Genomic DNA, 14506 nt, shown 5'->3' with positions numbered 1-14506 from the left:
TTAATCCCTTATTTTCTCATGAACTAAAAAGGGATAGCAAGGGAGGACCTAGGGGTCTCTGAAACAGTCATCCACTCTTAGCAGAAAGAGGTAACAAGTTAACCATGGCCTGTGTTCTCTGCTTAATTTCACTAAGATTGAAAATGGCAGGCTACAGTGAGCTTGGCAGGAAGGAAGGGTCAGTTTTGCCAACCAGTATTATATCCCAGTCCCTTTATACCTGGATTCTTTTATTTAAGGTGCACACACATGGCATATATATGTATATGCATATATCTAAAATTTTCCCTATATATGTCTGCACACAATCCTAATTTTTGTGAGAAGAGGTGAAAATATGCATCCTCCTTCTTTATAGCTGTTTAAGTCATAAACGCTTAACCTGTGTTATATTGTAGGCACAGAGGTATTTTCTAACTTTTTTTGCCCCAGAACATCTTTGTTCAGAGAACCGGTGATGTCTGTCAATTTTCCAGTGCCCCCTGTCTACTCCGTATCTTTTTCTTTTACTCATTCTCTCATATCCTCTACCTTTTGAACATCCCACCTGCAGCCCTTACTTTCTCACCCTCAAATCCATTTTGAGATGGTTATGGAATCCACTCCAAGAGTAGAGAACAGAAATGTAAAAAATCACCATATTTTAACTTTGCCAAGGAGACCGCAACAGGTTAAAAAAGTTTAAAATAAAAAAGATTCAGATGTCAAAAAAGATATCCTCGTACATTAACATTGGCCCTGCTAAAAAGGTTTCTATGTCAACCTCAATGAAGGTATGAATTATGTGGGGAAAGATTCTGTGTGGTGAATGTCAATATCACTGCCTCTTTCCCAGCGGGACCCTGAAAGAACACCTTTTTCTCCAAGGCAAAACACTTTGCCATTCTGGTTGTTCACTTAAGTTCTCGAGATGCATCCATCTCTTTCATGTGGCAGGCATAGCAGACTTCTGAGGAGGTCTTCAGAGAGTGAATATCAGATGTCTTCAGTCCCTTGGACTCTCCAGTAAGTAAAGCATTTGTTTATGTTAACTTTCTAGCTGAACAAGCAGCCAGGGCTGACCTCCCATCTCCGTAGATGAAACATTTGAGGATTGATCCAGCTCTCCCATGGCACTAATTCCTCCCACTATGATCTCATGAAAGCTTCCATCATTGATGGTTTTCCTAATGAGTTTAAACAGAGAAGCTTCAAAGCTGGGCTTTCTCTCCCAAGTGAAAAATGAAACGCACTATGAAAACAAAACCCACTGTTTGCTTTGAACTCGGAAATCTGCTTCCCTTCTATATTCCTGAAATAAAAAGATCTGAATTTACAGCCTGTTTTCTTTTTCCTTCTCCCCTTCCTGCCTTCTTTCCTTCTTGCCCGCCTTCCCCCTCCCTCCTCCTACCCTTTTCTCTCCCCCTCCCTTTCTCTCTCTTTTGTTCTTGTTCGATGACTGACTTAGATTCTAATGCTCAAACCTGGCCAAGGTTTATTAGCACACTGTGCAGAAGTAGTCCACACCCCAACCTCTGTTGTCAGCTGTTGCGTGAAAAGGGGATCTCTCTCCGGTAGGGAGCGAACAACCATATGCCAGGCTTCCCAGGAACTTTGAAGAGGTTACTCAGCTACTGCATGTCCCAGGGGCTTAGCTTCCTCCCCTGTTATACATCAAAACAAGTCACCCGGCTTCTTATGAGATACAGAAAGGCAGTGAGGAATGCTGGCAGTCTAGTCACCTTAAGGTACCAATTCTAAAGGTGGAAACCTGCAGGAATTCTCACCAGGAGTTGCTTCACTCTCCATAGCTACCTCTGAAGGCTGGCCCAGATAACCTGACAACTCTACACACACTTTCTCGGACTGAAGGAGTCCTTGCATTTAACCCTTAACTCCTTAAAATGGGATCCTCACAATTAGCCTGGAAGGTCCACAGTGAGATAATATATTCACCTGATGGTTGGTGGATCTGAGATGCAGAGAGATTCAGCAGTTTGCTCAGGACCACACAGCCGGTGGGACTGAAATTCAAGTCCTTCCCTTCCCTGGGATTTTTTTTTCAATCATTCTAATGTCATTTGTTTTTCTTTTTGTATTTTTCATTACAATTTTCTTGAGATATAATTTATGTATCATAAAATTCATCCTTTTAGAGCTGCAGTCCCCAGCCTTTTTGTCGTCAGGGACCGATTTTGTGGCAGACAACTTTTCCACAGACCAGGGTGGGGGGTGGTGGTTTCAGGATGATTCCAGTGCATTACTTCTATTGTGCACTTTATTTCTATTATTATTATATCAGCTCCACCATAGAACATCAGACATTAGATCCCAGAGATTGGGGATCCCTGTTTTAGCACATAAAATTGATTGTTTTTAGTATATTCACAAGTTGTAAAAATAGTCTAATTCCAGATATATATCTAATTCCAGAACATTTTCATCAGCCCAAAAAGAAACCCTGTACCCTTTAGCTGTCACTAATCTGAGAACTAATCTACTCTCTGTCTCTCTGATTTGCCTATTCTGGACATTTCACATAAATGGATTCACACAATCTGTGTTTTTCTATGATTGCTTCTTTCATTTAGAATAATGTTTTCAAGGTTCATCCATTTCACACCCCCTTTTGAAGTGCACTTTTCCTCTTGCTTTGCAGAGGTCAAAAGGAAAGCTCAGGCTTGGCAAGTTCTAAACTATAGAATGGGGTGGGGTGAGATGGGGTAGGAGAGGGCATGACTGTGAACCTGGAATTCCGTAGGCTAATTCGCCCAATTGCTACATTGAACTAAAAACCTGTGCTAAGAGCAAGCTGTCTCAGGAAGCCACAGGACAAAGGAATTCATAATCATCAAGAATCTGCTCTGTGCTCAGCACTGGGCTCCCCGTCCATTGCCTCCACATCCATTACCATTTGTTAAACGGTTAATTGACTTTTCCCTGCTGTTGTTCAGTCCTCAGTCCTCAGTCGTGTCCTTGTCTGACTCTCTGTTACCCTACACCAGGCTTCCCTGTCCTTCAGTATTTCCTGGAGTTTGCTCAGATTCATTTCCATTGGTTGGTGATGCCATCTCATTCTCTGCCACCCTCTTCCCTTTTTGCCTTGAATTAATTTGTTAGCCACAAGAATCCTCAGGGATCTGGGTGGGCTATCACTGATACTAGAAGCTCTTATCCGTGATCTCAGCTGCCCATCCCAACATCTGGCATCCTCCATAGACCACAGCCCTCAAGCATCCTGCACCACTTAAGCTAGAAGAGATCTTCATTTATAATCTCAGAGAAGAGGTTACCGGGGCACAGAAAGTTTCCTTTTCTGAGGGCCTGCCTAAAGAGTTTGATCAGTCCAGCTCCTCGTTCTTTCTTTGAGAAGGCCCATGGGTAGAGCAGGGGGAGAAGCATTCTGGGGAGAGATTTTGGCTAAGGAGACACAATTCTGGTGTGGTTTTATCATCTACCACGCGTACTCCGTAAACATGTGCAAATCTAGCCATTTTTTCCCCCATACCAAATCACTGATGATTTGGTAGACATAACTGTTTACCCCTTTAGAAGGTGTAAATTTCTTCTGTTATTTCCTTCTCTGAGACTAAGCTGAATACTTCCTTGCCTAGTGGTACAGGGATTGTCTTTTGGGACTAAGAGAATTGCTGGTAGAGGACAATGTATTTCCTCCTACACTGGGCATTTTACAAAAGGCCATATCAATAACATAGGAGCTTCAATCAAATCTGTGATGAGTCAGGCTGCAGTAAACAAAAGAATTATGATATATGTTCCTAATTCCTTCTATCCATGGTACATTTTGGGCCATGGCAACATTGTGGTTCAGGAACTGTTTTCACAAGCCAGAATTATACTGCATGTTCCCTAATTAATAAATGGCTTCCAATGTTCTGATTGCTTGCAACAGTCCAAAGCAGTGCAGTAGATGAACTGAATTAAGTGCTTTCAATAAGGTGAAACCATAAAGAGTTTGTAAGCAATTGCTTCCCCCCGCCCCCAACAGTGTATTTAAGTAGAATAAAGCAGTGATGGTTCATGACGTTGATTGTGAGCTTTATGACTACAAAAACCAGGAGAGGGATCCAGACGTGAAAATGATGAAGTGTTGTATTATTTTAAGGAAGTTGTGATACTTGGTCCAGTGCATTTCATTTCTCACTGGACATGGACAATAGCTTTTTATGTTTTTCTATTTCTTGGACTTGTTGGCGAAAGCGGAAGATTGGTAGAAAGAGTGCCGGGGCGTGTGGTAGCCAGTGTGGCCCTCAGCCCACTGTGGTCCATGCACACCGTACTTGCCCTGAATATGAATGTGCAGAGCAGCTTCATAGCAGCTTCAGAGCAGCGCTGAGGCTGCTTCAAAGAGCACCGGCATGAGCAGGTGTATTGAAAGTGATGCTGGGTGATGGGTATCCTGTACTGTTTTGTCACTTATGTAAAAGCTAGCAAACCACTCGGGTTTCCCATAACTTCAGAAAACCAGTACAGAAATAGCAAGAGGTGGGCAGGTTGACTAGTTGTCCACCCCATGAGACCATCCAAGTGGATCTTGGCTTCAAAGCCAGCTGTGAGATTCTTTTGAGAATTTCCGTGGCTTCAGAAGGAAAGGCTGTGAGCGGGTGGGGCCCACACCCAGAGAGGGAAGAGTTAGCTGACTTTCTTTGAAAAGGCTGAACATCATTCTTCTCAGCCTGTCCCAGGCTGTTGGAAGGGAAAAAAAGAAGAAAGCAAGTCAGAAGCAGATGTTTTACATAAGAGCAGGTTAAGAGCCAGAGAGACTAAACCAACTTTGTTGTAAAACCTGGGTCTGTGTGTACAAGCCAATGGGGCCCTGCTTACCTGTGCCTGCGCTTCTTGCATTCACCTTGGTGATGAAAGGAGGATGACAGAGGGATGCTCTGACAATCTCCAGCCAGCAGTTTGCATGGCACTGGATCCTTTAGGATTTTAGAGTATCTTTTCCTAATAAAATTGGATTGTAGCTTCGTTCACTAGCTTCCATGTCTGGTGCTCATTCCTGCACCCGGAGCTCCCGAGCACAGTACCCACCTCTTCCTTTCCCTCTGCCTCTCTCTTTCTCCCCCTGCCTTCTCCCTGTCTCCTTTCATGCACAGACACTGCCACTCACTCACTGCCACTCACTCACTGCTATGTAGACACCCCAGAAATATTTGCTAAATAAGTATGATTGAAAAATCATGTTTCAAGCTAAAATAAATAATCTATTGGTATTTTAGAAGTATTATACCAAAAATGAGGGGGCTTAAATCTCTATCATAAGAAGAAAAGAACAAAGTTGAGTGTACTATTGGCTTTTTCGTTACACTTGAAATGGTCTACATGCCCATTAATGGCACATAAGAAACAGCTCTGAAGTGCAGTGCACCCCAGTTTTTCTTGGGTGTCAGCTTTTAAGTCTGATCTGGCCATGCTTTGAATAAGAATGTTTTCTGGAAACCACACACCCCAACTCCTACAACATTCAGCTAACTTGGTAGTCAAGCCAGCTGGGGACAAGTGACCATCCAGCCAATTCCATCAGTTGGAGGTGTGAGCTATGTGGAACTCCAGCACATCAAGATCCACCTTGGTTATGAACTCCCTTAGGAAGAAAACCAATCCTCCCACGTAGTCATATTCCCCCAACAAACCTCTGTTCCCACCAGGCCTCTCCCATACAGGAGATGCAAATTGAAAATACATGTGAAGATGTCCCACAAGACAGAGATAATCCAGACTTCCAGCTGGGGGATGTACTTCTAAACCATTTAATTTCAGAAAATTAAGCCACAGAGGGAAGCAGGGAAAAAAGACTATGTTTTTGCTCTCCTGTGGTCTATCCTGCACTTAAATTATTTAACTTGGCTCTAAGAACTAATTGTTTGTGTTCTTGCCCTGTTTATTGAATATCATTAATATCATTGTCATAAAACCCGGATGCCATTCTTATGTTGAAGCTTGAGGAAGTTCTGACTGCAATAGCTTCATGTATTAAGAAAGCATTTTGGTCTACTCCTCTTGTTTGCCTATAGGTCATGGTTTCAAAAGAGCATTAATCAGCCACTGCTGTTGCCAGATTCCTTTAGTTCTTACCTCCACCTGGACCTCACTTTCTATGCCACTTAAGAATGTCTTCAGTGACAGATAACAGAGACATAAGCCCCATAAAAGTACATATTGTTTGCCTAACAAGCTTGTCTAGAAGTAGGCTGTCCTGGGGTTGTTTCCACAACTCACTGATGTCATCAAAGACATCAAAGATTATCTCCATTTTCCTAAGAGCTGGTTTTCTGTCCATAGGCTAATTGGCTCTTGATCACAAAGTGGCTGCTTGTATTCAATTAAAGGAAAGGGATAGCACCAAGGAGCTTTTATCTTCAGCTTCTCCTTTTACCAAGAAAGCAAAATCTCTCAGTGTCCCTCGGAGATACTTCTCCTTATCTTTCATTGATCTGAATGTTGTCTTGTGGCCATTATTTGTTGTAAAGGAAGAAAGTAGCGGGTGGTTATGGGTGGACAACTGTCAGTGTCTGCCAAATCACTTTTTGAAGAATCCTTGCACAAAATTGGAAAGAATCAAGCACAGTGCTTCCAGTGCCGCCCCACCCCCCACCGGAGCCATTTTGCCCCCAAGGACTCTTGTTCCTAATTTGAGTATATCTGTATGCATGAAATCTTTGGGCTCCATGATGTTAATGTTGCCCTTTGAGAACAATAATCAGAAGGACTTCAAGGTTAAAAATGCAAGAGCCCAGCTTCATAAATCATTGAAGGCACTCTCCTTAACGTTACTCACTCTCTTGCCTAAAACAAACATTGAAATGCATTATCAAAGGACCTCCATTCATGAATCACTGTCACATTTTTTTTTGGGGGGGGCTGTGCCTTGTGGTATGCAGAATCTTGGTTCCCAGGCCAAAGATCGAGCCTGTGCCCCTACATCGGATGCGCACAGTCTTAACCACTGGACCACCGGGGAAGTCCCCACCTGTCAAATTTTGGAAAAGGAAAAGAGCACATGTGCTAGCAAATGATGTCCTGACTTTTTGTTCAAGCTGTGTGTGACATTTCAGAATTTTGGTTCACTGAATGATGAGATAGAAGAGTATAAATTTTAGTGTGAGGATATTTCCACAGGAGAGAATGGTGTTTCATGGCGAAAAATACGAGGGTGCCTTGGGTTAAATGCCGATGTTCTTGAATCATTGCACCTAGAGCCATTTTGCCTCCAAGGACTCTGTTGTTCCTAATTTGGGTAAATCTGTATGCACAAAACTGATTATTAATCTTTGGGCCCCTTGATGTTAATGTTGCCCTTTGAGAACAATAATCGGAAGGAGTTCAAGGTTAAAAATGCAAGAGTATGGTTTCATAAATCCTTGAAGGCACTGTTGACACTGGGATAGTGAGTCATAAAGATCTGTTTCCTCAACCCCCCCAGGCAAACTGGGGAACAGAGATACCAGCTGAGGAAAAGCAAGTGTCTGCAGAAGCCTCCCTGGCTCAGAAAGTTATAAATGAGCAGAGAAGTCCACATCTAATGCGAGACTCAAGTAAAACTAACAATTGGCATCATACATTATGGGTGGGTTGCTTGTGTGCCATAATTAAGTTGGCATCAGTGGTTAACAGCCTTGAAAATTAAACTCAACAACAAAATCAAAGGCTTCTGAATAATGAAGTTAACGCATCCTATTATGAGGAAAAAGAAGGTCCTTGCGTTATCTTGTTTCACGTCTGTTTTCTTGACGACTGTTGTTGTTGGCTGTTGTTCAAACAGACACATTTGTTTTTACTCTTGGGGGTCAGAGGGGTGCTTTGGGGCTCCCCTCAATTTCTGGTTCCACCAACTAGCCCAGGATGGGAGGATGCCTGGGCATCAGGACGGATGTACCGTGCAGACTTTGTCACTTCCTCTTTCTTTTAGGCCTTTAAAAAATGGACTGTTAGCATTCTTGTTTGGTTCCTGTGGTAATCTGCAGCTCCAGTGGAGGGTGGCTTCTTTGGATTTTAAAATATTCACATCCACAGCAAAGGAAAAGTACTTAGGAGTCAGAATACAGAGCTGTCCAGGAAAAGTCTACCTCCCAGCTCTCCTCCTGCCTTTATGTCTGATGAATGGTGCCCATCATGGCAGTAACGAGGCACAAGTTCATATGGATGAGCCTCTTCTTCCCAAGATGTCCCCATTAGAATGCAGACTATCAAACTTTCTTGCATGGTATTCTTTAAGGGAAAAAAAAAAATACTTGAGAACAAATTGAAGATCTTTTTTCTCCCAGTTTCTTTCAAAACTCACTGAAAATGCATATAGTTCATTCCAATTACCCGTTTCCAAGCATTTTTCTTTGAGGAGCTGTTCCTAGTCCTGCATGGAGTATTTATTGTAATGTAATCATAACTCCAGTGCAGTAAGTGTTGGTTATTTTTCGAGTAGGGGAAGATTAGTCTTACTCCCAGATGGGCATTCACACAAGCAGCAGTTTGCCATTGAAGTTCGACTTTAAAACTAAATTATATAACATGGGGTGAAAAGTAATGGGCTATTAAAGGCTGTCTTTAGGAATTTCCATCTCTGTACCAGCAAAGAGAGCAGAGGAAAAGATGCATGAATGATAGTCCATAGAGAAGAGAAGATGCATGCTTTACATTGGGGCAGAGACTAAAGTGAGAAAATTAGGGAACTAACTCATGTGGTTTGAAAGCATGCTTATAGCAAGTAGGTCATAGTAGAACTGTAGTCCCACACTCTCTGGGACTCCCCACAATTGCATGTATCAGTATATGTGTGTGGAGGTGAAGAGGGTCCATTCAGCTCGACTCACTCAACAAAAGCAATGTTAAGTGGTTTTTGTTTCTGATTCTCAAGGTCCAGAAGCTATTTGGAGCAGAAGATGAGTTGGAAAGTACTTCCCCGTCCTGCAGAGAATCACTGTAGAGTTAAGTTCTAGAACACTATGTAAACTGGGTCAGATAGAACCTGGTGGGGTTTAGAGGGCGCCCAAGGGTTATCAGCCTTTTTTCTTACCCAGGTTCTGAGCAAACTGAGAAATAAAGGAACTAGGCAAAGAAGGCCCAAAACATCACCATTGTTACCGAGAAAGACTAGGTTGGAGACACTAGCTTTGGGGCAAAAGTCAAACAGGTTTCTAAATTAGCTCCTTCAAATTAGCTGGTTTACCCAGTCAAACAAAGCCAGGGAGGGAAGTTTCTTGCCCTGGGGAGCAGGGCAGAACACCTATTTGCTATGAGGGACAAGGAAGAGGATGAGCAGCATGTGCCCGGTTTATTCTTCCTAAGTTAACTGGTCAGATATGTCACTCTGCCTCCTTTGCGGAAAAGAGATTTGAGGTCTAGGGAAGCCAGGAGTTGCACCAATTGAGGGAACGTTGGAATAGAAGGAAAACCAGCCCCCCAACCACCCCCCTACCCCCACCAGTAATCTTCCCTCAAGCCCATCACGCTGAAAAATAGTCATTTCTGGAGCCATCAAGGTCTTTGAGGTGGGAAGGAAGTAATCAAAGAACACAGATATTTGGGGCCACATCTGTCACCTACATAGATATACACACTCACTGTATTGGTTATCAGCATGAACAGTGGTCAGTCATGTTTCACTGAAGCATTTGTTTGGGTAGAACATAGAAAAATGTTATAGACTTCTCCCTCATCCATACTAGTATCTTCTATGAAAACTTTCTATTTTGAAATAATTTGAGACTTGTAGAAAGGCTGCCAAAGTAGTAGAGGGTTTCCATATACCGTTTGCCCAGCTTCTGCTAATAATAATAACTGGCATCACCATGGTACCATGATCAAAACTAAGAAATTAACATTGGTGCCATACTATTAATTCAACCACGGTTAGTATTGGATTCCATTCATTTTTCCTTTTTCTATTCCAGTATCCTCTCTAGGATCCCACTTTGCATTTCATGGTCATGTCTCCATATTCTCCTCTAATCTCAGTTACCAGTTCCTCATCCTTTCTTTGTCTTTTGTGATCTTAACAGTTTCCTTTTTCATTGAAATACAGTTGATTGTGTTAATTTCAGGAATACAGCAAAGTCATTCGGTTATATATATGTGTGTGTGTATTCTTTTTTCAACTATTTTCCGTTATACTTTATTACAAGATATTGATATAGTTCCCTGTGCTATGCAGTAAATCCTGGTTTATGTATAGTAGTACGCATCTGTTAATCCCATGCTCCCAATTTTCCCTCTCCCCTTCCCCTTTGGTAATCATAACTTTGTTTTCTGTCGGTGAGTCTGTTTCTGTTTTGTAAATAAGTTCATTTGTACTGGTTTTTAGATTTCCACATATAAGTGATGTCATTATGGTACTTGCCTCTCTATAACTTACTTCACTTAGTATGATAAATCTCTAGTTCCATCCATGTTGCCAAAAAGTAGTATTATTTCATTCTTTTTAACGGCTGGTAATATTCCATTTTGTGTTTGTCTCTTCTCTTTTTTAAACATATATACATTCCTTTTTAAATATTCTTTTCCATTATGGTTTATCAGAGGATATTGAATATAATTCTCTGTGGTCTACAGTTGGACTTTGTTATTTATCTGTCTCTTCTGTATATAAAAGTTTACATCTGCTAACCCCGACTTCCCATTCCATCCATTCCCCAGCCGCCTCCCTTTTGGCCACAAGCCTGTTCTCTGTGTCTGTGAGTCTGTTTCATAAATAGGTTCATTTCTGTCACCTTTTAGATTCCACATATAAGTGATGTCATATGGGATTTGTCTTTTTCTGATTTCACTAGTCTGATCATCTCTAGGTCCATCCGTGTTGCTGCAGATGGCATTATTTCCTTCTGTTTTATGGCTGAGTAATGTTCCATTGTATATGTGTACCACATCTCCTTAATCCATTCATCTGTGAATGCCCATCTAGATTGTTTTTATATTTTGGCTATTCTAACTAGTGCTACTGTGAACATAGGGGTGTGCTTATCTTTTTGAATTATAGTTTTGTCTGAATATGCACACAAGAGTGAGATTGCTGGATCATATATAACTCTACTTTTAGTTTTCTGAGGAAACTTCATACTGTTTTCCACAGTGGCTGTACCAATTTACATTCCTACCAACAGTGCAGGAAGATTCCCTTTTCTCCACATCCTCTCCAACATTTATTATTTGTAGACTTTTTAATGATAACCATTCTAACCAGAGTGAGGTAATACCTCATTGTAGTTTTGACTTGCATGTCTCTAATAATGAGTGGTGTTAGGCATCTTTTCTAGAGAAGGCAATGGCACCCCACTCCAGCACTCTTGCCTGGAAAATCCCATGGATGGAGGAGCCTGGTGGGCTGCAGTCCATGGGGTCTTGAAGAGTCAGACACAACTGAGCGACTTCACTTTCACTTTTCACTTTCATGCATTGGAGGAGGAAATGGCAACCCACTCCAGGGTTCTTGCCTGGAGAATCCCAGGGACGGGGGAGCCTGGTGGGTTGCCGTCTCTGGGGTCGCACAGAGTTGGACACGACTGGAGTGACTTAGCAGCAGCAGCAGCAGGCATCTTTTCATTGCCTATTGGCCATCTGTATGTCTTCTTTGGAGAAATGTCTATTTAGCTCTTCTGCCCATTTTTTGGTGGGGTTGTTTTTGTTGTCATCAAGTTGTATGAGCTGTTTGTATATTTTAGAAATTAAGCCCTTGTTAGTCACATCATTTGCAGATATTTTCTACCAGTCTGTAGGTTGTCTTTTTATTTTGTTTATGGTTTCTTTTGCTGTATAAAAGCTTGTAAGTTTGATTAGGTCCCATTTGTTTATTTTTGCTTTTATTTCTATTGCCTTGGAAGACTGACCTAAGAAAACATTGGTACGATTTATGTCAGAGAATGTTTTACTTATGCTTTCCTCTAGGAGTTTTATAATGCCACATCTTATGTTTAAGTTTTTAATCCATTTTGAGTTTACTTTTGTGTATGGTGCGAAGGTGTGTTCTAACTTCATTGATGTGCATGTGGCTGTCCAACTTTTCTAACACCACTTGCTGAAGAGACTTTCTTTTTCCCAATGTATATCCTTGCCTCCTTTGTTGAGGGTTAATTGACCACAGGTTTGTTTTATTTCTGAGTTCTGTGTTCCATCGATCCATATATCTGTTTTGTACCAGTACTATGCTGTTTTGGTTACTGTGGCTTTGTAGTATTACCTGCCTCCTGATTTGCTATAATTTTCTCAGGACTGATTTGGTAATTCTGGGTCTTTTATGGTCCCATATGATGAAAGTGAAAGAGGAGAGTGAAAAAGTTGGCTTAAAGCTCAACATTCAGAAAACTAAGATCATGGCATCTGGTCCCATCACTTCATGGCAAATAGATGGGGAAACATTGGAAACAATGGCTGATTTATTTTTCTGGCCTCAAAAATCACTGCAGATGGTGATTACAGCCATGAAATTAAAAGATGCTTGCTCCTTGGAAGGAAAGTTATGACCTACTTAGACAGCATATTAAAAAGCAGAGACATTACTTTGCCAACAAAGTTCTGTCTAGTCAAGGCTATGGTTTTTCCAGTGGTCATGAGTGGATGTGAGAGTTGGACTATAAAGAAAGCTGAGTGCTAAAGAATTGATGCTTTTGAACTGTGGTGTTGGAGAAGACTCTTGAGAGTCCCTTGGACTGCAAGGAGATCCAACCAGTCCATTCTAAAGGAGATCAGTCCTGGGTGTTCATTGGAGGGACTGATGCTAAAGCTGAAACTCCAATACTTTGGCCACCTGATGCAGAGAGATGCCTCATTTGAAAAGACCCTGATGCTGGGAAAGATTGAGGGCAGGAGGAGAAGGGGATAACAGAGGTTGAGATGGTTGGATGGCATCACAGACTCAATGGACATGGGTTTGGGTGGACTCTGGGAGTTGGTGACGGACAGGGAGGCCTGGCATGCTGCAGTTCCTGGGGTTGCAAAGAGTCGCACACGACTGAGCAACTGAACTTAACGGATGAATTTTAGGGTTATTTGTTCTAGTTCCATGAATAGAAGGCTTCCCCAGTGGCTTAGCAGTAAAGAATACACCTGCAATGTAGGAGATGTGAGTTCAGTCCCTTAGTGGGGAAGATCCCCTGAAGAAGGAAATAGAAACCCACTCCAGTATTCCTGTCTGGAAAATTCCATGAACAGAGGAGCCTGGCCAGCTACAGCTGATGGGATTGCAAAGAGTGGGCCATGACTGACCACACACACTTCATGAATAGAACAAATGTCATGGGTAATTTGATAGGATTCACATTAAATCTGTGAATTGCTTTAGGTAATATAATTTTAACTGTCTTCTTCCAATCTGAGAACATGGGATATCTTTCTATTTCTTTGACTCATCTTCAGTTTATTAATGTTTTATAGTTCTCAACATATAAGTCTTTCACCTCCTTGGTCTGGTTTGTTCCTAAGTATTTTATTGTTTAGAGTTAGATTTTGAAAGGTATTGATTTTTAAATTCCATTTCTGGTATTTCATTGTTGGTGTAAAGAAATGCAACTAATTTCTGTATGTCAGTCTTGCATCCTGCTACCTTTCTGAATTTATCAGTTCTGACAGTTTGTGTGTGAAGTCTTTAGGGTTTTCTCTATATGATATCATATCATCTGCATACAACGACAGTTTTACCTCTTGTCTTCTAATTTGGATACCTTTTATTTCTTCTTCTTCTTTTTTTTTTGTCTGATTGCTGTGACTAGGACCTCTAGTTCTATGTCAAATAGAAGAGGTGAGAGTGGGCATCCTTGACTTGTTTCAGATTTTAACAAGAAGGCTTTCAGCTTTTCACTGTAGAGTATTGTATTGGTTGTGGGTTTTTCATAAGTAGTTTTTATTATTTAGAGATATGTTCTGTCTATACCCACTTTGGTAAGTTTTTTTTATCATGAAGGTGTTGAATGATGTCAAATGCTTTTTCTGTATCTATTGAGATGATCGTGTGGTTTTTGTCTTTTGTTTAGCTAGTGCATCTCATTGATTTGCATATGTTGAACTATCCTTGATGAACTTGGGATGAATCCCACTTGGTCATGGTGTATGACCTTTTTAATGTGTTGCTGGTTTAGCTGGCTATTGTTGAGAATTTTTGCATCTATATTCATCAAAGATACGGGCCTGTAATTTTTTATTTTTTAGTGAAGTCTTGTCTAGTTTTGGAATCAGGGTGATGATGGTTTCATAGAATGTCCTTGGGTGTATTCCCTCATCTTCAGTTTTTTGAAAAGGATTGGTATCAGTTCTTCTTTTTTTGATGGAACTCACCTGTGATGCCATCTGGTTCTGGACTTTTGTTTGTGGGGAGCTTTTAAATTACTCATTCTATTTCACTTCTAGTGATCAGTCTGTACAAATTATCTATTTCTTCTTGATTCAATTTTGATGGACTGTATGTTTCTAGAAACTTATCAATTTCTTCTAGGTTGTCAAATTTGTTGACATATAAATTATTCACAGTATTCCCTATGGTTTTATGTATTTCTGCAGGATTGGTTGAGATTTCTCCTTTTTC

The 14506-nt window shown here is 41.2% G+C and overlaps 1 protein-coding gene across 12 annotated transcripts in view; it reads left to right on the top strand.

Moving 5' to 3' along the window:
• The window catches only part of LYPD1 (LY6/PLAUR domain containing 1), a 70070-nt gene that overhangs the window by 7764 nt on the left and 47800 nt on the right, over nucleotides 1-14506 (top strand). Inside the window, exon 4 of one of the 12 annotated variants that reach the window (XM_086350295.1) lies at nucleotides 8855-8924. The exons of the other annotated variants lie outside the window; for them this stretch is intronic. Within the exon in view, the coding sequence (XP_086206421.1) occupies nucleotides 8855-8883 (29 nt within the window). The 3' untranslated portion in view covers nucleotides 8884-8924. The remainder of the gene's footprint in view (nucleotides 1-8854; nucleotides 8925-14506) is intronic. 12 annotated transcript variants of the gene reach the window in all.

The sequence above is a fragment of the Bos grunniens genome, chromosome 2, assembly GCF_055505025.1.
Source record: "Bos grunniens cultivar Pamir isolate PY7600 chromosome 2, Bosgru_T2T1.0, whole genome shotgun sequence".
NCBI classification, from domain to species: domain Eukaryota; kingdom Metazoa; phylum Chordata; class Mammalia; order Artiodactyla; family Bovidae; genus Bos; species Bos grunniens.
Note: the sequence above shows the minus strand (reverse complement) of the source record. Positions and strands in the feature narration are given on the sequence as shown.